The sequence below is a fragment of the Lagenorhynchus albirostris genome, chromosome 9, assembly GCF_949774975.1.
Source record: "Lagenorhynchus albirostris chromosome 9, mLagAlb1.1, whole genome shotgun sequence".
NCBI classification, from domain to species: domain Eukaryota; kingdom Metazoa; phylum Chordata; class Mammalia; order Artiodactyla; family Delphinidae; genus Lagenorhynchus; species Lagenorhynchus albirostris.
Genome location: NC_083103.1, coordinates 9,304,256 through 9,329,245, shown reverse-complemented (window position 1 = coordinate 9,329,245; position 24,990 = coordinate 9,304,256). Strand labels below are relative to the sequence as shown.

Genomic DNA, 24,990 nt, shown 5'->3' with positions numbered 1-24,990 from the left:
TGGGTCTTTGTTGCGGCATGTGGACTTCTTAGTTGCGGCATGTGGGCTTCTTAGTTGCCACATGCACACGGGATCTAGTTCCCTGACCAGGGCTCGAATCTGGGCCCCCAGATTCGACTCTGCATTGGGGGCACAGAGTCTTACCCACTGGACCACCAGGGAAGTCCCAAAGCAAGAGATTTTTAAATCAAACCTTATCTCCCCTTACTTTTACCAGTCCCCACAATCTTGTAACCAGGGATAAGTTATTGCCACTTCTGCTCACACCTCCGAGGGTCCCTCTTCCTTCCTGGGCATCCCCTCCACCAGGTAGACCTCTGGCCCTTTCTCGGGACAATTCAGCTCCCACCAGGTTCAACTCCTCTGTCAGGTATAACACGGACAGGAATGAAACACAAGAGAAGGTCCTGCGTTGCGGCGCCAGAAGGCCAAATGGGACTGTAGTCAGTGAAAGTCCCATCTCCCAGTCAGACCAGTCACTGGCTTGGAAGGGAGGAGGTCTCAGGATTCCGAGCAATGGCAGCTCCCAGGAGGTACCCTCCTAGGACTGCAGAACCTGATGTCAGCCTCTAGACAGGGCAGGCCCAGAAAGCCCCTTCCTAGCCCCAGTCTCAGCACCTGGACAGCTTGGGCCTCCATCTGCCTCAGAACATCACAGAGCTGCCCCAGTGGAGTGAGGGTACCCATTCTCCATGGTCACGTGTTTGCCCGGCACACCACCTGGCCAATGATATAGCCGAAGAGTGTCTGTTCAAGGGACTTGTGCCTGGAAATCCATGCGGAGTTCAGGAGAATGAGAGTGGACCGTGCCAACAGCGCCAGCAACTACCAGATGTCCAGAGGATGGGAGTGTAGCAGGAACACTGGAGACAGGAGCAAAGGATGTCCACGCCAACACGTCATTCGACTAACCTTGACAAAGGCAAAATAAGTGAAATCGTACAAAGTATGTTCTCTGACCATCGTGGAATCAAACTGAAAATCAAGAAGAGAATGATCATAGGAAAATCTCCAATCACTCGGTAAAAAAACACCACGCTCCTAGAAAATAGAAATCAATGAATCGTCAAATACATACCCAATGTATTTATTTTAGGTGTCTTTCTCCAGCACTGGGCTGTCGCTCTGTGGAGCGGAAAAGGCTTCAACCTGGGGTCCTCATTACCTAATATGTAGCTTCAGCACTCAGGGCATAGGGAACGGAGAGCAGACGGTAGGTACGTGAGGGCTACACGCCCTGCGGAAAATGCACTGGTAACAAACTCGGGTGGAAAGAAACAGGAATCACAGACCAGGGAGGAGGCTAGAATCCTCAGTGTCGTGTTAGAAGTTTTTGGCGAAATGCGGATGGAGAAAAAGACCTCATGGAAATATTGCTCGTAGTTTTCCTTCTAAGTACACTCTGTAGGACTCTTATTACCTGGAGCTGGAGACAGGATAGTAACATCTGTCCAGGCAGAAATGCATCGTTCTAGCTGTACTTCTAACACGTGTCTTAGACTAAAGCAAATATTGCGTCTCCTGGAAGTAAACACTCGAGTTAAAACACTTCTCACAAAATACATGAACAGAATGGAAAATAATCTTAAAAAACAATATGTATATATCACTGAATCACTTTGCTGTACACCTGAAACTAACACAATATTGTAAATCAACTATATTTCAGTTAAAAAAAAAAAAGAACAGGATGGCAACTGCCTGGGGATGGTAGTAAAATAAACGTGTTTCGTCAGTTTCTGACTAAAAGGGTTCAGTGAGGGCTAAGATAGATGAGTGAAAAAGACTGATGTCTGAATAAAGCCTAGTTTCCGTGAACTTTCAGAAAATCAAAGTTGAAAAGAAAAATCTAAACTTTTCCCACAAAATAACTAGAATTCACAACAGACTTTTCATCAGCAACATTAAAAGAGAATGCAGACAGAAAGTAGATTACTTATTGCCTGAGACTGAGGGAGTTATTGGGAATGGGGAATGTCTGCTGTCTGGGGGGTTCTTCTGGGGGGTGATGAAAAATGTTCTACAGTGGATTGTGGGGATGACTGCACAACCCTGAATATATTGAAAACCACTGAAGTGTACCCTTTAAATGCATGCATTCTATGATATGTGAGTTATATCTCAATAAAGCTGTTGAAAAAATGTGTTTTGTTTATAGATCTTGCTGAGGGTGACAGGATTAGAAATGAAATATTGGGACCTCCCTGGCGGCCCAGTGGTTAAGACTTCACGCTTCCAATGCAGGGGGCACAGGTTCCATCCCTGGTCGGGGAACTAAGATCCCACATGCTGTGCAACAGGGCCAAAAACTAAAATACATAAAAATAAATTTTAAAAAATTATTTTAAAAAAAAGAATTTAAGGAAAAGAAATGAAATATAGGTTTGCCTACCAAGATCAACAATTTACAAAATAGTTTATGCTCTAGACAGTAAGGATATTAAAAACAGATATCAGCCCGGCCGTCGTTCGCTCACTTCTCGCTCCGTGCTCCTGGTGGCCCTGAGGGAGTGCGGGCCGGGGTCGGCCCCCAAGAGTAGGAGGTGCAGGGAGAATAGGTAAGGGACCCGGAGGGGGGGGTCCCCAGAGATGGCGTGGGCGAGCGGACACGGCCTGTGGACCCCTCCCCAGGGGTCCCGGGGCAGAGACGGCAGCCCCCATGCGCCCCCGCGCGGCATGGCGTTTGGCCACAGAAAACGGCCTGCGAGTTGAAGTGTGGCGGTGGCGCACGGGCAGCAAGAATCGGGAGAAGCAGGAGGCAGCGAGGACAGGCCCAGGAGCAATGGCGTCCAGAGAGGAACAGGCAGTAACACTCTCAACATGGAACATGCCAACCAGGAGAATGAAAACAAGGATGAAAAGGGGCGAGATGCTGATAAAGGAGAGCCCGTGGCCCTTTGGAGGCTGGTGAATAGTGTGTACCTAGAGGAAATCGTAGGCGGTTCTGCATTAGGCAGCCCATCCTGCAGTGTAGATGGGACATGACTCAGAGTCTTAGAGAGCCACAGCTAAGGATGAGAGAAGAGAATATGGAAAGGATTGGGGAGGAGGTGAGGCAGCTGAGGGAAAAGCAGTGAGTCATAGTCTGCGGGCAGTTAGCCCTGACCCCCCTCACCAGGACCATCATGATTTTTGCCTTATGCCTTGAATCCTGATGTCTTCCCTGAAGTTAGTAGGGAGACACATATTTTCCTAAACTTAAATGTTTGTGACGTACCTTTGTCGTAAACCTTTTGGTGTTACTTGTTTCTTGTGGGTCTCCTATTGCCAACTTCTAATTGAATGTTGTGTTTCTGACCCAATCTGTAAGTTTCTATCAGCAGGAGAGTTTTACCTGTTGCATGGAGAGATGTTCGTTATATATTGTGAAGTCAATAAAGCAGTTTAAAAAAGCAAAACAAACAGATACTAGAGAACTATTTACCAAGCCATTTTCCTCTGCCGCCAGGACACACAGCTGGCTTTGTTTCCCTGGGGTGTGGCCATGTCCCTGAGTTCAGGTCAATGGAATGGGGGAGTCATGGGAAACATCACCTCCAGACCTGTCTCAGAAAGCCCCTTCCCTATTCCCTCATCTGCCACCTAACGCCAAGATCCAGTAGAGTCCTGAGGCCCTAAGAGATGCTTGAGGCCTTCATCAGGACAGCCTGGGTGCCTGACTGACCGCATGGAGTCAGGGGAGTATCGAGGACAGGGCTCTGGGAGTGGTCTGTTCCAGGGCAATGGAAGGTAGAACGAGTATTAAAACTTATACTGATATCTCTTCAGGGAGGTGAACTTTATCACTGATGTTATTTAGAAAAGTAGGTTCCGGGGAAGCTTCACTTTCACTCATCACTTTCAAATGCTGCACAGGCACTGCATCTCTTTACGCCCACACCCAGTGCAAATACTCCCACCGCCCACTGTCAGCATCCACTGTGTTCTGAGGAGCACCCCCAGCTCCAGTCCCCCAACTTGGACTCATATGTAACAGTAATAACCATTTTTAGAGAAACCACTGAGATAATATAAAAATAAGTAGAAGGGGGCTTCCCTGGTGGCGCAGTGGTTGGGAGTCCGCCTGCCGTTGCAGGGGACACGGGTTCGTGCCCCGGTCTGGGAAGACCCTACATGCCGCGGAGCAGCTGGGCCCGTGAGCCATGGCCGCTGAGCCTGCGCCTCCGGAGCCTGTGCTCCGCAACAGGAGAGGCCACGACAGTGAGAGGCCCACGTACCGCAAAAAAAAATAAATAAGTAGAAGGATGAAGATATATATGTGTTTTGGAGGTAAAGAAAGAATATCAGAGACTGAAAGAATTATTGGATTCAGATCTATTGGGACTTCCCTGGTGGTCCAGTGGTTTAGACTTCACCTTCCAATGCGGGGGGCACGGGTTCCATCCCTGGTCAGGGAGCTAAGATCCCACGTGCCTCGCAGCAAGAAAAACAAAACAAAACATAAAACAGAAGCAATATGGTAACAAATGCAACAAAGACTTTAAAAACTGGTCCACATCCAAAAAAAAAAATCTTAAAAAATATCTATTAATTGCCCACTTAGTCCTGTCTCTGAGCAGTGTATTTGCCAAATATACACAATCTAACAACTGAATACTATTTTAAAATTTATTATTATTTGCCTTTGAACACATATAGGAATATGCAGTGCACACTAATCCTGTTTTAATCTCATTTCAATTTCTCTTGTTTCCTTGGTCTCTACTCAAATGTCTCCTTCTCAGTGAGATCTTCCTTGATCATCCTTTTGTCAACTTCCACTTCTTCTCAACCGTCCTTGTTGGTTTCTTTTAAAATTACTATTATTATTGTTTTTTTTTGGCTGTGTCAGGTCTTAGTTGCAGCACACGGGATCTTCACTGAGGCATGCAGGCTCTTTGTTGTGGCGCGCAGGCTTCTCTCTAGTTGCAGAGTGCAGGTTTTCTCTTCTCTAGTTGTGGCGCATGAGTTCCAGAGCACTTGGGCCCAGTAGTTTGCAGCACGCAGGCTCTCCAGTTGAGGCGTGAGCTCAGTAGTTGTGGTGCAGGGGCTTAGTTGCCCTGAGGCATGTGGGATCTTGAAAGGTAGATTCTTTACCATTGGACCACTAGGGAGGTCCCTCAACCTTCCTTGTTTTTATGAGTATTGATAGCTAGGAGTGAAAATAATAAGTAGGGTACTTAGTATTATTCAAATGATACATATATAAAATGTACTTACATGTCTGTGGTTATATTATGGCAATTGTTCTCAGAAAAGGGAATCCATTATAACCGTAAAAACGATTAAGGACCACAAAAAAGAGCTTCTGTTTAAGTGGCTTATAAATTATCTACATTTACACAGAGTTTAAAATGGAGACATTTATAAAATATTTATTTTTTATTTAATCATAAGAATAATAAATTCATATATTTTAATATATAGCATATCTTTATTAAAAAGTTTATATTTTCCAAAAGGACAAAAAAAATTGCGTTGCATTGGGATTACCAATGTTTAGAATTTTGCAAGTCTCTTTAACATATGACTGATAGAAAACTGCTGAAATATATTTTCTTCTGCATTAATTCTGTTGCTGTGTCACATATCACATAGCCTCTGGAAAACTCCAAAGAACAATTGTAAGAGAATGAGAGTGACCTGAAAAATAATAACTTAGTATCATTATTAAAAGAGTTTGATCTCCCAGGACCCCTTGTAAGAATCTCAGAGTTCCACAGTGGCCCATGGACCATGCTTTGAGAACCACAGTATTATGTCAATGTGTGTGTGTGTGTGTATATAAAAGTTCTCCTCTGGGCTTCCCTGGTGGCGCAGTGGTTGAGAGTCCGTCTGCCGATGCAGGGGACACGGGTTCGTGCCCCGGTCCGGGAGGATCCCACTTGCCGCGGGCTGGGCCCGTGAGCCATGGCCGCTGAGCCTGCGCGTCCGGAGCCTGTGCTCCGCAACGGGAGAGGCCACAACAGTGAGAGGCCCGCGTACCGCAAAAAAAAAAAAAAAAGGTCTCCTCTGAAATCATTAAATATAGGCCAGAGGTGGCCTTGGATTAAAATGTGAAACATACACAGGGGATTCCAAAACCAAGGGTGCAGTTCAATATCATACACGTTACCAATATCATCATCTCAACAACTGAAAAAGAGAAATCTCCCTATTATATGACTAGATGAAGGTTATTTAATGAAACTCAATGACCATTCTTAATAAAAATTTAAAGTAAAATAAGTATAGAAGAAACTATTTAGGTACAAAAAAATAATTTACAATGCCAAGAGCAAGTGCAGTTCTAAAATAACGGATGCAGGAATTCCCTGGCGGTCCAGTGGTTAGGACTTGCTGATGTCACTGCCGAGAGCCTGGGTTCCATCCCTGTTTGGGGAACTAAGATCCCACAAGCCGTGTGGCACGGCCAAAACAAAGAAAATCATTAAAAAATTAAAATAAAATAAAATAATGGATGCTAATGACATTTCCATTAAAATCCAGGATAAACAAAAATATGCCTGTGACATGCAGTCAGTCAACCTTGCTTTGTGTCAACCCCCCTAAGTAGCAACAAAAATAATAAAATGGACCAATCCTAAATATTTCCAAAGAAGAGAGAAAACACATTCATTTGCAGAGAGCATGATTGTTTTGCCAGGAAACATGAGACAGGCTCTTGAAATACAACAAGTAGTATTAAGATAGTAAGATGAGATACTTTGTAAGGCTAGATGTATCAACAATGTGTAAAAAATACAGCAGCTTTTATATGCTCTCTGTGGTAGCTACTGGAAATTAGAGAGGAACTAGGATATCCCCAGAGTGAAATCAGCAAGGTGGCGGAAGTCCCAGCCTTTATTCCCCCGCAGAAAGACTGATTTAACAATGATACATGGGGCTTCCCTGGTGGCACAGTGGTTAAGAATCTGCCTTCCAATGCAGGGGATACGGGTGCGATCCCTGGTCCGGGAAGATCCCACATGCCGCGGAGCAACTAAGCCCGTGCACCACAACTACTGAGTCTGCGCTCTAGAGCCGCGAGACCCACAATTACTGAGCCCACGTGCCATAACTACTGAAGCCTGCACGCCTAGAGCCCGTGCTCCACAAGAGAAGCCACTGCAACGAAGAGTAGCCCCCGCTCGCTGCAAATAGAGAAAGCGCGCGCACAGCAACGAAGACCCAATACAGCCAAAGATAAATAAATAAATAAATATTTTTAAAAAAACAGAAAAAACAATGATACATGGACCAAAACACCTTTATGAGAGGTCCAGATTCCCGTTAAAAAGTTTCAATACACCAGATGAGCACAATACGGACTCTCATGGAAAGAAGAAAGTGTATCTCCATTTACTGGGACTTAAGATGAATTGGTTCTTTCAAGCTGACATAGTCCATATAGCCCAGGGCTGGCAAGTCAGGGCCACACCTCAAATTCTTTATTTTATTGATTGGTTTCTCTGCCTCTCTCTCTATTGATCATGGGAAGGCAACAGGTCCCCAATTAGTGGTCTGCCACAGATAGACAAATTCTAAACTGGATTCTAGAAAGCTTTTCTCCCTTAAACAATACCGCAGCACGTGACTTCTGCCCTCTTCCCACCTTCCTATCTTCATCAATGCCTTCCGTTAGAGAAGCTAATGAGAAGGCAGCTGGCAAGAGAGTCTGAGATTGGGACTTCCCTCTGGCGAAGTGGTTAAGAATCCGCCTGCCAATGCAGGGGACACGGGTTCAATCTCTGGTCCAGGAAGACCCCATATGCCGTGGAGCAACTAAGCCCATGCTCCACAACTACTGAGCCTGAGCTCTAGAGCCCACGAACCACAACTACTGAGCCCATATGCTCTAGGGCCCGCCTACCACAACTGCTGAGCCAACTGCTTCTCCTGCAATGAGGATCCCACGTACCACAACAAAGAGTAGCTCCTGCTCACCACAACTAGAGAAAGCCCGCACACAGCAACGAAGACCCAACACAGCCAAAACAAATAAATAAATAAGTTTAAAAAACCTTCATTTTCATTCAACCTGTCATGGACACCATAGGGTTACTCCTTTCTTCTCAAGGGGAAAGATGGCAAAAATCTGCTATTTCCATTATCATAAGTGGCACTTGTGTTCGCAGAGGACTCAAACTCCCCTATTCAGGAAGGGACCAGTGAAGGGGTTGTGACTTGCTGTCCTCAGGGGTCTCCTGCACCTGTGGGACTGCCCTACAATGAGAACGTGTATCTCAAGGACACGCCAGCTCACCTTACTGTGGGAGGGGCAGGAAGAGTTGTTAACACCTGGCTTCACTGCTACAAGGCAGCTCTCCCTCGGAATTGCTTTCGGTAACATCCGTTCCCTAGGTAGAACAGACGTATTGGAACAGTGCCTCACCTTGGTCTGGCAGTCTTGACTCTTGCAGAAAAGGACTTCGGATGGAGGGAGAGTCCTTGACATTCAAGTGTCTTCTGCATGGTAAGGGACACCTCTGGAACACTGCCTGGAAATCAGGAGCCCATGACAGTTTCATTAATGCAGTGCTCCTCCAATCTTTCAAATGCAGCCTACATGTTCTTCTTGACATGGGAGGGTTCGCATCCACAAAAGATCTGCTTATTGTAGTTTCTTTAGTCCCTACATCGTCCCTGACTTTATGTATGTATGGCCTTGCCACAGCTTTGGGGCCAGTGGTATATATGGGTATAATTTCATGTTAAAGGCTCTGCGTGTCTGTTGGAATTTTTCTTCCATGTATTGAAATGTCTGGCCTGTGTCTTTGTGAGAAGAAGTCTCCAAAAGAACGTATATAAAGTAAATCAAGTAATGCATCAACAATAAGTGCATCTGGTGTATATCTATATAATGGAATACTACTCAGCAAAAAGGCAGCAGGCAGTATGAGCTTGGCAGATGTATAATACTAATTATCCTCATTATGGTACCATGTGTAATAGTCTCACTGCCCTGAAAATCACCTGTGCCATGTGTACTCATCTCTTCCTCCTTTATTCTTTCTTTTTTTTGCGGTACGCGGGCCTCTCACTGTTGTGGCCTCTCCCGTTGCGGAGCACAGACCCCGGACGCGCAGGCTCAGCGGCCATGGCTCACGGGCCCAGCTGCTCCGCGGCATGTGGGATCTTCCCGGACCGGGGCACGAACCCGTGTCCCCTGCATCGGCAGGCGGACTCTCAACCACTGCGCCACCAGGGAAGCCTTCTCTTCCTCCTTCTTAACCTGTGGAAACCACTGATCTTTTTACTGTCTCCACAGTTTTACCTTTTACAGGATATCATATAGTGGGGATCATACAGCATGCATCCTTTTCCAGATGGGCTTCTTTCGCTTAGTGATATGCATTTAGATTCCTCCGTGTCTTTTCAAGGTTTGATAGCTCGTTTCTTTTTAGTACTGAATAACAGTCCGTTGTCTGATGTGCCGTGGTTTATTTATCCACTCACTTAGTTAAAAATCTAGATTGCTTCCAAGTTGGGCAACTATGAATAAAGCAGGTACAAACATCCTTGTGTGGTTTTCATGTGGACATAGGCTGTCAACTCTTTGGGGTAAATAGCAGAGAGCCTAATTGCTGGCTTATATGGTGAGAGTATGTTTCGTTTTTAAGAGACTAACAAAGCGCCTTTGAAGGTGGCTGTACTGTTTTGCATTCCCGCTGAATGAGAATTTCTGGTGCTTACATCCATGCCGGTGTTTGCTGTTGTTAATATATAATCTTGTCTAAAAAACAGAAGAAGGAAAAAAGAATTAAAGAGAGACAGATGAAGGAACTACAGTGAGGAGTCTTCGACCAGAAAAATTTATTTGATCAGAAACTGAGGTGCAAGGGGCAACTGAGATGGAAATTAACTTGCATCCACCTCCAGTCCATCTGACATGTCACCGCTACTAGACATCCAACCTGAAAGTACCACTTTCTTTACAATGCACAGATCATCAGTGCTGGAGGTGGACTTTCTGGCTTTGAAAATGTACAATTTTGAGCAAGTTTCTTGCTTTCTACACTCGGCTGCCTCAACTATACAATGGAAATTGTAATAGTTTATAGCTTATACATTTGTAGCAAGGATTAAATATAATAAATTGTGTTTCTACAGTGTCTGGCCATAGTTAGCAATCAAATGTTGCTACTCTTTCTATTACCACCATTGTTATTAGCTGCAGATATGTTTGCAATCCAAGAGCATGTACGGAAGGTGACAACTGTATGTTTCCGGCAAAGAATGTCTGCTGTTCCTCTTCTCTGGGCCAGGCACTGTTCTAAGCAAGGAAGAGAAAACCAGATATTGCCCCTGCAATTATGGAGCTAAAGTCCAACGGGGCTCGCATCCATTAACTGAGTTTACTTTTGTAAACCACAACCTCGTCATTGCTGCCAAAGATGCTCATGGTACCAGCCCAGCCATAAAAGAGAACACTGACCAAGTCATTGGGAGTGAGGGACCAATTCCCCAAGGATGGGAAGGCTGAACTGAAATAGAGAGCCAGCTAGGCAAGGAGGAAGGCAGACATGAGAAAGGATAAGCTATGAGCTGAAAAAACCCTGAGCCGGTGGGAAAAGCTTTTGGAGTAATAAAAATATGTGGACACAGTCCTCTTTGAGAGATACCCGTCCTCGTAACGGAATATACTTGCACCAGCGCAAGCTCTGTTCAGCAGAATCCTCACAGCTCCAAGTGCTGTAAGAGAGATGTGACTGCATCCTTGGGTCCATGGGTCTACAGACTCAGAAACCATGAGCTGTGCTTGCTTCTCCATCTAGTTCAGAGAGGAAGTGAATCTAGGTTTCCTTCTAGTTCTGAAAATTGGTGATTATGTGGCTTTCGTCAGTGCTCTAAACTAGGAAGGGCCTATGACACATCTTTTGACAAAAAGGACAAGAAAATAGTAGTCAGCTTTTATTGAGAGTTAAGTTTGTGTCAGACTGGTAAATTTTACACACAAACACACACAATTTATTCATCATATAAAACCTATGGTGTGGCACTTTTATTAGCCATCTTTTACAAATGAGAAAACTGGATTAACTTACATAAAGAGAGTAACTGTCATACGATCTGAGACTGCAAACAATATGAACCCAGGTCTCCATGGTTCTCATTACTGTGCCCGCCGCTCCCTGGGGACGGAGGGGGAGCTGGCCGCAGGACCTCCCCAGCATCCTGTGGGATTGAGGGGAGCACTACTGCTGCCCCCTGGTTGGGACTTACCAAACCCTGCCAATGTGCTCACTGATAACGCAATTCATAAATGTGTCCCTCGTTAGTAAAGGACCTTCTCGGTGGTTCCCGGTCCTGCTGCCCCACAGAGTCACTAGTGGAGTTTAAATAGTCCAAGTGTCTGGGATTTACCTCAGATCTATTGAGTCAAAATCTCCAGAAAGGGGAGCATGGAGAATCTGTATTTTTTTAAAAGCTCCCGAGTGATTTGATTGCACAAGCAAGACAGCAAACCTCTGGCCAGAACTCTCAAATATACTTTAACATCAGTGGATAATTTGTGATTTTAAAAAAGCTTCTCGGGCTTCCCTGGTGGTGCAGTGGTTGGGGGTCCGCCTGCCGGTGCAGGGGACCCGGGTTCGTGCCCCGGTCCGGGAAGATCCCACATGCCGCGGAGCAGCTGGGCCCGTGAGCCATGGCCGCTGAGCCTGCGCGTCCGGAGCCTGTGCTCCGCAACGGGAGAGGCCACAACAGTGAGAGGCCCGTGTACCGCAAAAAAATAAAAAATAAAATAAAAAAGCTTCTCCCTCACACAGAGCAATGTAAACAAAGAGGAACAAAGGGTGTTGCTCACCACCCAGTCCTACAAGGATTAAGTCACTGAGGAAATTAGAACAATAACAGGATACTCTGTGCTTTGGAGAAGCAGTCTCCTTAGACGGAGACATCTCGGGAAGAATTTTAATGAACCCAGATTCCTGCATCTTCCCATACACACACACACACAAATACCAAACCATTAACTGAGATATCTGATCCGTGTGACCACGCGTAATCTCTTACCGAGATGTATGCTTGCCTGCACGTATTCCACAGCCCCAAATCATATATGTATACTGGCTTCTCCCCCACCTCTTCAGAGGGGTTCTCTCAGAGCTCCTGAGAGGCTAGTGTCCTCATAAGGTCCCCAAATAAAACCCAAACTCACAGCTCTTATGTTGTGCGTTTTTCCTTCAGTCAACAGCAGAATGGCAAGAGAGTGGGGCTGTGCTCTCGTTGGGAGTCTGTCCCCAGAGAGCTCACAAGCCAGCAAGGAAAGAAGAAGAGAAGCCCACAGTTAGAATCCTGTGTAATGAGTTCCACACCGGTGTGCACACAGGGTAACAGCAAAGGGATTCAAGGAAGGCGACCCTGGATGGAATGACTTCTGAACTTAATCTTGAGAAGACTGGGGGATGGGGAGTAAGGAAGAGAAGGGGGTTCCAGGTGGAGGAAACACGCAGCAGCATAATTGCCGCTAGGGAGTGGTGAGAATGACGTGTCTGGGAGCTGCAGGTAGTGCCGTGTGTCTGCACAAACGTCGGGCCTGGGGCAGAGTGCTACAAGATGCCTGGAAGAAGGAACCAGAGTTCCATCTGTCAAGCTGGAAGCACCCAGAATAGGCCCGTGAACATCCAACAAGCAGATGTGGCGCTATCAAGAGAGCCCTGGGCTGGAGACAGGGCTTTAGTGATCATAAAAATTGTAGGTGAAGCCATGAGTGTGGTTTAAATTACCAAGCTCATGAAGAGAGAAGAGAACTGACTGTCAGAAAAGTCTAGACAAACAGAAGGAAGGGAAACCACCAAGGAGACTTATAAAATAAGGGCAGAGGGCTTCCCTGGTGGCGCAGTGGTTGAGAATCTGCCTGCTAATGCAGGGGACACGGGTTCGAGCCCTGGTCTGGGAGGATTCCACATGGCGCGGAGCAGCTGGGCCCGTGAGCCACAACTACTGAGCCTGCGCGTCTGGAGCCTGTGCTCCACAACAAGAGAGGCCGCGATAGTGAGAGGCCCGCGCACCGCGATGAAGAGTGGCCCCCGCTCGCCACAACTAGAGAAAGCCCTTGCACAGAAACGAAGACACAACACAGCAAAAATAAATTAATTAATTAGTAAACTCCTACCCACAACATCTTCTTTAAATAAATAAATAAGGGCAGAGACACAAGAGGGGTCACAGTGGAAAGGAGGGGTGAAGTACTATCTGCAGAGTCAAGCAAGATAGGGCATGAAAAGGGCTCATTAGACGTGACCGCTTGGAATCCAGCCTGTGGCTTCTGTCTCCTCTGAAACAGGAAGTGAACATGTCTGCTGAGAGAGAGGACAGGGATTCTCATGCAGGTGTGAGTTCAGGTTGTAATCTGGCTAACTAACCAAGGCCACATCACAATGGCTTCAGCTCCTCTGCCTTCCTTCCTACAGGATCTGGCGGTGGGGTTCCTACTGAGCATTACTCCTTCCGTTGACTAATGTGGAGGTTGCTTCAGACACACCAGAATTCCAGAGTGAGGGTCACACCTAACACTGACCCTGCAGCACCTGGAGATGGTGTTCTAATCCTCCTGGGTGCAAGATCACAGGAGGTAAGGAAGAGGGGGTTTTGAGGACAGATATGAAATGCAAGGTAAGAATGAAAAACTGTCTTTTAAACTTAGTGGTTGAGTAGACACTGTCGACCTTGGAGAGAAGAGTTCCAGTGGTCGACTGTGGCAGTGGCTGGAATGGAGTGCGTGGAGGAGTGAGTGGGTGATGGAATGGGGCAGAAGGAGAGAACATCGTTGGCAAATTCTCTGGACTTTATCAAGGCGTTGCCTTTAGAGATTGTTACTATAACTTCTGGGTCCCCCCACAATGACGGACATCGGGATAATATAAAATCATGAATTTGGGCACAAAGCCTCATTGCCCAAGCATAATATAGGCCAGTGTTAAACTCCCACTGGACCATACAGCTATGGAGAGTGTCCATACAGCTACGGAGAGTGTCCTCTGGTTTGAGGCATCTCCAGCCCTCACAGTTCCCACTGAAAGTTGATGGTTCTGGCTTACAAGTCAGGGGCGTGTGAGTTTAAGGGAATCTGCTCATGGGATCTGCCCAACCCTGGGTAAACTTGACAAAGGAAATGATTAACAGAATTGCCTGGAGCAGCGATAACAGAATCCAAAACCAAAATGGAAATACAGGATGCTTTGTCTGGGACACTTAGACATCTACCCGGAGGCTTGGCAGCTAGCCTGGATATAGGAGGATGGGAACCTGGGACTTTGTCGTTGACACCCTAGTTGCTGTTGCATCCCCCTATCAACCCTTTCCCAAAGGCATCACGATGTCCTTGGTCATTGTACATTGATGGAAGGTAGCTGAGTTCCATCAGACAAAGAGGATGAGCTCTGTTAACAAAAATAAAACAACAGTAATGTTGATTATAAACAGCAGCTCTGGGTCTGCAGGCATCCTCTTCTCCACCCAAAGGACAGAACCCGACATCAGCAGCAGAGATGAAACCCAGGATAACCAGAAATAGGACTTCAGCAAGCAGCAGGAAAGGCTATGCCAGGGTTGATCAAGCAAACCAGACAAACCCAGACAATCGCATTTGTGTAAAATAACAATCGTCAACATTTTATTCTAGTCCACATTTCACACAATACTCTCACATACATCATTTCTTTCCATTGATCAATGGCAAGGACATATTCTGAAGTGGCTCCTGGAAGAGAATGGTTTGGATTTATTTGAGCAGAGGAAGGGCAATAGTCCAGCTCAGAAGAAACAAGTAAGGTTGCCAGGATTGCCCTAAGCAGACACACACTACGGGATTTCAATGTGGGCCCTTGACCTTGTAATGCACAGGAATGGAAAACTCAGGCTTCATTTTAAGATTTTCCTGCTCTCCATTACTGGGAATCTAATGACAATCTCATTGAGATATTTGCTATCTACATACCATCGCTCATTGGCTATGCCATCAGCAGCACTGCTTGCTCAACATGGCAAAGGAGAAAATCCTCCTCTCTTACTCTTACTATATTTCTGAACAGGATAATAAGCATAGAAGAAATTAAAAGGTGTCAGTCATCTGCCTCAGGGTCAGCAAACTTTTTCCGTAAGGGGCCAGGTAGTAAATATTCTAGGCTTGATGGGACACACAGGTCTCTGCTGCAACTACTCAACTCGGCCATTGTAACATGAAAACAGTCTGTAACAAATGAGCATGGTCATCTCCCAATAAATCTTTATTTAAGGACACTGAAATTTGATTTTCACATAATCTCCAAGTGTCACAATGTATTATTCTTCTTTTGGAAATATCTGCACTCCCATGGTTCATTGCAGCATTATTCACAAGAGCCAAGATATGGAAACAACTTAAGTGCCCATCAGTGGACGAATGGATGAAGAAGATATGGTATGTATTTATATACGATGGAATATTATTCGGTCATGAGAAAGGACATCCTGCCATTTGTGACAACATGAATGGAGCTTGAGACATTATGCTAAGTGAGATAAGTTGGACAGAGAAAAATAAATATGTATGATATCCTCATATGCTAAATCTAAAAAAGCCAAACGTGTAGAAACAGAAAGTAAAATGGTGGCTACCAGGGGATGGGGGGTGGGGGCGTAAGACAGATGTTGTTTAAGGACACAAACTTGCAACAGGTAGTAAATAAGTCCTAGAGATCTAATGCACAGTATAATGAATACAGACAACAATATTATATTATAATCATCAGACCTGCTAAGAGACTAGAACTTAACCATTCCAACCACTAAAAAGAAATGATAATTATATGACATGACAGACATGCTAATTATTGCTACACGGGCGATATTACAACATATAAATGTATCAAATTAACCTGTTGTACACCTTAAATTTACACAATGTTATATGTCAGATATACTTCAATAAAAAAAGTTTTCCAAGATAAATAAATGAATAATATTATTCCTCCTTTGATTTTTTTCAATCATTTAAAAAATGTAAAATCTATTCTTAGCTTTCAGGCCATGCAAAAACAGGTGTAGGGTCAGATTTGACCCATGGGCCATGACTTCCTGACCCCTGATCTAACTCACAAAAAGCCCCCAGACCAGATGGATTTACTAAATAATTTTCATTAACCTGCAAGGATCAGATAATTTCTATGCCATTTGAACTGTTTCAGAGCGTAGGTCAAAATAATTAACATTTATTGAGCATTTAATGTGTCAAGAAATGTATTAAGTTCATTATACCCACTATTTAAGCAGCTCTAAAGGTGGCTAGTTATCACGATCCCCAAGTTCCAGATGAATAAATTGAGGCTCAGAGAAGGTAACTTGCCAAAGGTCACAAAACTAGGAAATGAAAGGACTGGGATTTGAGACTGGATCCTGTCTCCAGAGCCCACACTGTTGTTTGTGAGAGTGTTGAATGATCACATCTCCCCCTCCGAGTTCTGAATCAAGTGAAAAATATACATGGGAGTAAAATAGCTCTCGAAAGCTCAGCTCCATAAAGCTGAATTCTAGGCCAAAATGAACTTACCCAAGCTCAGGTGAACAGCTACCATCTACTGGCAACATCCCCTGGCCTGCCCCAGTGAGCTTAAAGACATGACAGTAGCAAAAAAGAAAAAAAGAGAAAGAAAACGACAACAAAAAATAATTTAAAAAATTTAAAGAGAGAAAGAAAAGAAAAAATAAAACAAGCAAAAAAACAAAGAAAGATATCACGGAAGCAGAAGCAGAGCAGTTATGTACACATGGGGGGGAATGGGAATGATAACACCCTTACCTACATTCCAGAGTGTTATAAGAAGTGCAGACAATTATACCCCAGAATACCCTCTGGGACAGGAAAGGAGCAGAGATGAGTAGCCTGCAAGCAGCCAGGTGCTGAGGGAGCCAAGGAGGGGTGCATAGCTTCACATACCCCATAATCCATTGCCCAGTTTCACAGCCAGTTCTCCTCGTGAGAAGGGGACAACCTCTCTCCTACAGGCAGGCGAAGAGTGGGTTATAAGCAGCTTCAATCCAAGCAATGTAGGGACCATAACAATCAGCTCAATTATGTTTACAATTGCCAAGAGTTGTAACAATCTAAACAACCACCACTTGCTATACACTCACTGACACAGAATGGGGTCCAAGATGCATTACTGAGTGAGAAGAGGAAGTTACAGAACTCTACACAGAGCATGATCTTATCTGTATCAGAGTGGCTGCGGGTGGAGAAAGCTCCCACCAGTGGCCAACATTATAATCGCAAGTCCTCTACCAGGGGATCCTTAAGGGAACAGTGCCGGATTGTGGCCAGAGAGCTGTAACCGCGTCCTGTACCTCTGGACTGGAGTGGATGGCAGAAGCTGGCCTGGAGGACACCTGCTTAATTTCATCTACCCCTGGGAAGGGCAGTAAGAAATGATGCCTCTCTGAAAGAAGTCCTTTCAGCCTAGGCTGTAAATTCCCAGCCAAAGGAGGGTCTCATTTATCCCATTAGAAAAGGGCTGAGATTCAAACCCTGCTATCACCATGTTCCTCACCCTCCTTTATCAGCCACGGCACAAACGTTATTAATAAACTGCTTGGCAAAAAGCCTGCGACAAAGAGGGAGGGGGTGCCGGACACAATCGCTGCCCCTGGAGAACTACAGTCTAGGATGAGAAGATGATAGATAAAAAGATATTGATATTGACAAATTTAAAGCATAGGGTTAGTAATACATTAATAGAACAAACAGGATTTTATTTATGATTTACATCTTAGTTCTTTCCAAAAATATCTGAGTTACAGTATTAGAATGGAAGGAGGTGCTGAATCATTTAGGACAGAGAGAGCCCAAGACTTGGAGATGGAAGGACAGTAATGCAAACACGAGTTACTGATCTCCAACTTTCAGAGTCAATCTATAGTCAAAGCACTTAACCTATGACAAAGGAGGCAAGACTATACAATGGAGGGAAGACAGTCTCTTCAATAAATGGTGCTGGGAAAACTGGACAGCTACATGTAAAAAAATGAAATTAGAACACTCTTTAATACCATACACAAAAATAACTTCAAAACGGATTAAAGACCTAAATGTAAGACTGGACACTATAAAACTCTTAGAGGAAAACATAGGCAGAACACTCTCTGACATAAATTGCAGCAATATCTTTTTCGATCCGTCTCCCAGAGTAATGGAAATAAAAACAAAAATAAACAAATTGGACATAATTAAACTCAAAAGCTTTTGCACAGCAAAGGAAACCATAAACAAACCAAAAAGACAACCCACAGAATGGGAGAAAATATTTGCAAACGATGAGACTGACAAGGGATTAATCTCCAAAATTTACAAACAGCTCATGCAGCTTAATATCATAGAAACAAACAACCCAATCCAAAAATGGGCAGAAGACCTAAATAGACATTTCTCCAAAGACATACAGATAGCAAGGGGCACATGAAAAGATGTTCAACATCGTTAATTATTAGAGAAATGTAAATCAAAACTATAATACGATATCACCTCACACCAGTCAGAATGGCCATCATCAAAAAATCTACAAACAATAAATGCTGGAGAGAGTGTGGAGAAAAGGGAAGCCTCCTACACTGTTGGTGGGAATGTAAATTGGTATAGCCACTGTGGAGAACAGTATGGAAGTGCCTTAGAAAACTAAAAATAGAGTTACCTATTGTATGATCCTGCAATCCCACTCCTGGGCATATACCCAGAGAAAAACATGGTCCGAAAGGATACACACATACCCGCAATGTTCACTGCAGCACTGTTTACAATAGCCAAGACATGGAAGCAACCTAAATGTCCATCAACAGAGCAATGGATAAAGAAAATGTGATATATACATATAGAATGGAATATTACTCAACCATTAAAAAAGAATGAAATAGGGCTTCCCTGGTGGCACAGTGGTTGAGAGTCCGCCTGCCGATGCAGAGGACACGGGTTAGTGCCCCGGTCCGGGAAGATCCCACATGCCACGGAGCGGCTGGGCCTGTGAGCCATGGCCGCTGAGCCTGCGCGTCCGGAGCCTGTGCTCCGCGACCGGAGAGGCCACAACAGTGAGAGGCCCGCGTACTGCAAAAAAAAAAAAAAAAAAAAAAAGAATGAAATAATGCCATTTGCAGCAACTTGGATGGACCTAGAGATCATCATACTAAGTGAACTAAGTCAGAAAAGGCAAATATTATATGATATCACTTACATGTGGAATCCAAAGTACAATACAAGTGAACTTATTTACAAAACAGAAACAGGCTCACTGACATGGAGAACAGATTTATGGTTACCAAAGGGGGAAGGGGAGAGAGGGATAAATTAGGAGTATGGGATTAACAGACACAAAACAGATATAAATTAGATAAACAACAAGGTCCTACTGCATAGCACAGGAAACTATATCCAATATCTTGTAATAACCTATAATGGAAAAGAATCTGAAGAAGAATTTACATATATATGTATTATATATAATGGAATCACTTTGCTGTGCATCTGAAACTAGCATAATATTTTGAATCAACTACACTTCAATAAAAATAAAGTAAAATAAAGAAAAATTTTAAAGGGTTGCCTCCTGGCAGTAATGCCAGGGACTGGAGAAGTGGAGGGGGCAGGGGGACAGAAGACTATTACTTTTCACTTTAAATTCTTCTATATCTTTTTTTTTTAACTGTACAGCGTGGAATAAATGTATGTGCCTTCTCTCCCTCTCCCGTATTTCTCTTTATAGCATGACTGCACTACCAATGAGACTTGCAGACCTCACATTTTAGGCTTTTGAGTTTAAAAACCACAGTCCAGATATAAAGAAAAACTATCTCTACGAATCCAACCACAGGCAGAATCTATCTGCACTCACACATTTCCCATCCTGATTAAAAATCCTCTGGTCAGCAGGGAAGAGGAGCAAGCTAGATCTAAGATCTTCTAAGAACAATCACAGGACATGTTTATGTGGAGGTCCTAAAAACTGCCTCATGACCTGTTTCTCAACAAATTCATCTCCTGGAGTCAGGGGTACTCGAACTCCTAAATGAGTTCGGGAGTCTCAGAATAGAGAGGTCTGAGTCCCATTTCTTGTATGAAGGTCCTGGGGGGAGGGGGGGGCAGCAAGCCCCAAGACGTTTTTGTGTTTTGTTTTGTTTCTGTTGGCTGCGCCAGTTCTCAGCTGTGGCACACAGGATCTCATTGCTGCGTGTGGAATCTTCATTGCGGCATGCAGGATCTTTAGTTGTGGCATGCGGGACCTAGTTCCCGGAGCAGGGATCGAACCCAGGCTCCCTGCATTGGGAGCACAGAGTCTTAGCCACTGGACCACTAGGGAAGTCCCCCCCAAGACTTCTGCACACCCTAGAAGGGCTGGAGGGAGCTCACCGATTCCCACTCTGCCCCAGTGGGACCTGTGGGAAAGCCTTTTCTCCACGTGGCTGAGAGTGGTGGAGCTGGGGAGTTGCTACCCAGTGACCCTGGGAGGACCTAAAGCCATAGACAAGAGGATGAAACAGACACACTCTGGCCACTATGGCCAAAGACCAGGGGGGAGTTGGGTTGTCCGCAGAGTGGCTGAGGTTAGAAGAGATGAAGGTTGTAAAGCAGTGCGCTGGTGGCTCCTCCTCGTGAACCTTCAGGAAATGTTAGTTGTTCCTTCCGTTTCTTCTTCTCTTCCTCCTTCCCTCCCTCTCCTTCAATCCCTTCCTCTGTCCGGCTAACTCGCCCCACCCTGCCCCGCCCACTTCCTCCTGCTCTGGTCCCACCTCCTCACTCTGCCCCTGGGAGCCCTCCCACTTCCTCTCCTCCTAGAAAACCAAGAGCCACTGTGTTTAGAATCACCTCCTTGGAGCTCTAGGCAACCTCTGATTTCAAATGGTGTTATCAGTCACACAAATTGGTCATCCCTCCCTTCCAAATCCTACTAAAATGATAACAGACGATGTTAAAAAGTGTATTAGCCACAAGGACAGGGAGAAATGGAGAGAAGGCCCTGGCAGGTAAAAGAGGTCACTTTGGAAGATGGAAAGCAAACGGCAGATGAAAGGAAGTTACAATCTACCTAGAGGTGAATCAGTTTACTCAGGTGAAGCCCTGAGAAGCTCCGTACTTGGAGCGCAGGAATTACCAAAGGTGGGGAGACAGGGGTGACAGTAGCTTCAGGTTGTCTACCTAGTATCCTGTCACCCTTCTTTCCTTCCCAGAGAACTTGGTTTTATTCAGGGATACAGGGTGCCCTGTTAAAAATAAAAACTCTTTTTTGAATGAAATAAAGGCCATCTGAAAACAAACAAACAAACAAAACTCCACCCTGAGACTCTTGCCCCTAGGGGCAGCCGTGGGACCCATTTCTGGCCAATGAAAAGTCCACTTGGGGACTTCTAAGGATGCTTTCTTGAGTTAAGGGGACAAACCTAGTAGGCATGAGCTTTTCCCTTTGCCCTTCCCCATTCCTCCTGCCCAGCAGTGATCAAAGTGCCCAGAAGGATGCCAGAAACAGGAAAGTCACATGCTGAGAACGGCAGAAAATGGGGTGCACCGCCGCTGCACCAGCCTGGATCACTCACACTAGATTTCGTGTTATTCTTTTTAAAAATCAACACTTACCTTGCTAAACCACTTGGTCAGGTTTTGTTGGGGGCCTTTGAACCCAATCCGTAACCCAAGCAATTGTTGTTGGTTGAACATTATATACCGAGTTAAACAGCTACATCGCTTCTCTGATCCCACAGTCAGACAAAAAGCCCCTTCCTCCCCCTCCTCAGAGGCCAGAAGTTTAGTCTTTAAAGAATGAGTGTAGGGGAGAAGGAGGAAAGCCCCGGCGCGGCGCGGAGTGGGCGCTCTACGCGGACGCTGGGCCGGGCACCGGGCTGTGCGGAGAAGTGAGCGCGCTCCCCTGACCCCGTCCTCGCCACCCCAAGCCAGGAGCGGCGAGCGCCGCCTGGCGGCGCCGGCGTGCCCTCGGCCCGGCCGGCTCACCGCCGCCTACCCTCCCGTGCCCGTGCCCAGCTGCCGGATCTGTGGTGGAAGCAGCCCCCTCCCAGGAGACGTGTCAACAGTTTTAGTGAAGAGCTTGGAAGATTTCTTAAGAAGAAATATGAAGGGCACTGGTATACTGAAAAGCCATACGAAGGATCAGGGTTTAGATGTATACACGCAGGGGAGAAAGTGGACCCAGTGATTGAACAAGCCTCCAAAGAGAGTGGTTTGGGCACTGATGGTGTTCGTGGCGATCTGCCGTAGGATCCCAGTGTTTGGATCGACCCATTTGAGGTTTCCTACCAAACTGGTGAAAAGGGACCAGTGAAGGTGTTTTATGTGGATGATAATAATGAAAATGGATGTGACTTGGAAAAGGAGCTCAAAAACAGCTTTAACCCAGAGGCCCCGGTTTTTTGTTGTTGTTGTTGTTGTTTTTGCGGTACGCGGGCCTCTCACTGTTGTGGCCTCTCCCGTTGCGGAGCACAGGCTCCGGACGCGCAGGCTCAGCGGCCATGGCTCACGGGCCCAGCCGCTCCGCGGCATGTGGGATCTTCCCGGACCGGGGCACGAACCCGTGTCTCCTGCATCGGCAAGCGGCCTCTCAACCGCTGCGCCACCAGGGAAGCCCAGGCCCCGGTTTTTATGCCCACAAGTGACCCAGCCTCATCAGCGTCCAGCTCTCCATCTCCTCCCTTTGGTCCCTCTGCTGCTGTAAGCCCTCCCTTCATGCCCCGGTCCACTCAGCCTTTAAACTTCACCACTGCCACTTTTGCTGCCACCAAGTTCGGCTCTACCAAAATGAAGAACAGTGGCCGAAGCAACAAGGTTGCACGTACTTCCCCTATCAAGCTCGGCTTGAACGTGAATGACCTCTTGAAGCAGAAAGCCATCTCCTCCTCAGTGCACTCTCGGCATGGGCTGGGCCTGGGTAGCCAGCAGAAGCCACGGCCACAGCAACAGCCATCCCAGCCACCGCCGTCACCACCACCGCAGCCGCAGCAACAGCAGAAAACCTCAGCTCTTTCTCCTAACGCCAAGGAATTTATTTTTCCTAATATAAAGGCTCAAGGTAGTAGTACCAGTGGAATGTTCCCAGGTGACAGCGCCCTTAACCTCAGTCCTCTCCAGGAGAGTAATGCCTTTGATGTGTTTGTGGCCTATGGAGGCCTCCACGAGAAGTCTTTTGTAGATGGCTTGAATTTTAGCTTAAATAACATGCAGTATTCTAACCAGCCATTCCAGCCTGTTATGGCTAACTAAAAAAAAGAAAAGCTGTATCGTACAAGTTAAAATGCTCAGGCCCAAGGGGGATTTTTTTTTTATATAACCTCCTTGAGATTTTTTTTTTTAAGCTTATAGTAAGGATACATTCAAGCTTGGTTACAAAAATAAAACATGCATCATTTTTCATTGCGAACCAAGCACAAAGTTATTTTATACTGACTGTATATTTTAAAGTATACTCTCAGATATGGCCTCTTATAGTATTTAAGATATAGCAAGGACATGGCTGATTTTTTTCTTTTATAAAATATTGGCACTGGGTTTCCCTGGTGGCGCAGTGGTTGAGAGTCCGCAGGCCGATGCAGGGGACAGGGGTTTGTGCCCCGGTCCGGGAGGATCCCGCGTGCTGCGAAGCGGCTGGGCCCGTGAGCCATGGCCGCTGAGCCTGCGCGTCCGGAGCCTGTGCTCTGCAACGGGAGAGGCCACAACAGTGAGAGGCCCGTGTACCGCAAAAAAAAACAAATTAGCACTAATAAGTGGGTTTATTGGTCTCTTCTAATTGTATAATTTAATTTAGTACAAAGTTTGTAAAATATCAAAGGTTATATATATATTGTTTCTACGACATGGTATTGCATTTATATCTTTTTTTTTTTTTTTTTTTTTGCGGTACGCGGGCCTCTCACTGTTGCGGCCTCTCCCGTTGCGGAGCACAGGGTCCGGACGCACAGGCTCAGCGGCCATGGCTCATGGGCCCAGCCGCTCCGCGGCATGTGGGATCTTCCCAGATCGGGGCACGAACCCGTGTCCCCTGCACCGGCAGGTGGATTCTCAACCACTGCGCCACCAGGGAAGCCCCTGCATTTATATCTTTTTACTACAGGGATCTGTGACAGCAGCACCTTCATGTTGTATTTTTTTTTTTACTGAAATTGTAAAATACCCATTTTAAAGACATCAACTATTCTAAATTGTGTACAGGATATTCCTTTAGTGGTGGAATTAAAATGTACGAATATTTATTTGCTTTTTGAAAAAATGTATTTTCTGTTAAAGGTTTAAAGATTTTTGCTATATATTGTGAAAGAAAATGTAATCATAAATATTAATTTTGTACCTATATTGTGCAATACTTGAAAATAACGGTATAAAAGTACTTTGAGTCAGGGTCTTACATGTTAAGAGGGACTGAAATAGTTCATATTAAGTATGTATTAAAATTCTTTAAAATTAAAAAAAAAGAATGAGTATAGGGGGTGGAGTCAAGATGGCGGACTAGGAGGACGCAGAATTCACGTCTCCGCACAACTAGGGCACCTACCAGGCACCGGTAGGGGACCACGGACACCTAAGGGGACGGGAGAACCCCCAGCGACTGGGTAGGACGTGGGGTGTGGGGGGGAGTGAGGGGGGAGGAGAAGTGGAGGCAGGACGGGACCAGCACCCCTGAAGGGCGGCTGGGGGAGGGGAGGAGTTTCTGCACCCAGGGGGACCCACCCACGGTTAGGGGTCCAGCGGTGACAGGGGAGACCCTGGGGGAGACCAAGGGGGGTGGCGCAGAGGACAGGAAGGGAACATGGCAGTGCTTTCCCTGTCCACTCAGGCACGGGGAGCCTCTTGGGCTCCTGGGTCTAATCCTCTGCCCTGGGAGCCTCCCTCCTACAGTGCAGAGCCCGAGCCCCGCCCCTACACACCCACCCAGGGCCCCACCTCTACACTCGGAGACCCCTTCTGAGACTCCCTCCAACCGCTGGGCAAAACCCCACCCACACACCCTCACCCAGGGCTTACCTCCAACTCCGGAACTCCACACTCCACAGGTACTGCCTCTCCCCTTC

General features: G+C 45.9%; 1 protein-coding gene, 1 long non-coding RNA gene and 1 pseudogene across 3 annotated transcripts; 2 read left to right on the top strand and 1 right to left on the bottom strand.

Annotated features, from left to right (window-relative positions):
- On the bottom strand, positions 1 to 24,990 carry LOC132525131 (uncharacterized). Of its 2 annotated transcripts, none has more exons than XR_009542187.1 (4): positions 24,944 to 24,990; positions 3,218 to 3,334; positions 1,079 to 1,521; positions 1 to 975 (listed from the first exon to the last, which is right to left on the bottom strand). It is a non-coding gene; the product is annotated as an uncharacterized LOC132525131 (long non-coding RNA). The 2 variants fall into 2 exon arrangements; XR_009542186.1 differs by lacking the exon at positions 24,944 to 24,990 and adding an exon at positions 8,354 to 8,461.
- LOC132525130 (protein BEX1-like) lies at positions 2,777 to 3,148 on the top strand (annotated as a pseudogene).
- Positions 19,158 to 23,433, top strand: LOC132525129 (protein Tob1-like; the record flags this gene model as incomplete). The annotated part of the gene is given in 3 exon segments (XM_060157654.1): positions 19,158 to 19,174; positions 21,991 to 22,330; positions 22,559 to 23,433. Coding segments are annotated over 3 exon segments (987 nt in total), but the record flags the coding sequence as incomplete, so codon positions are not given.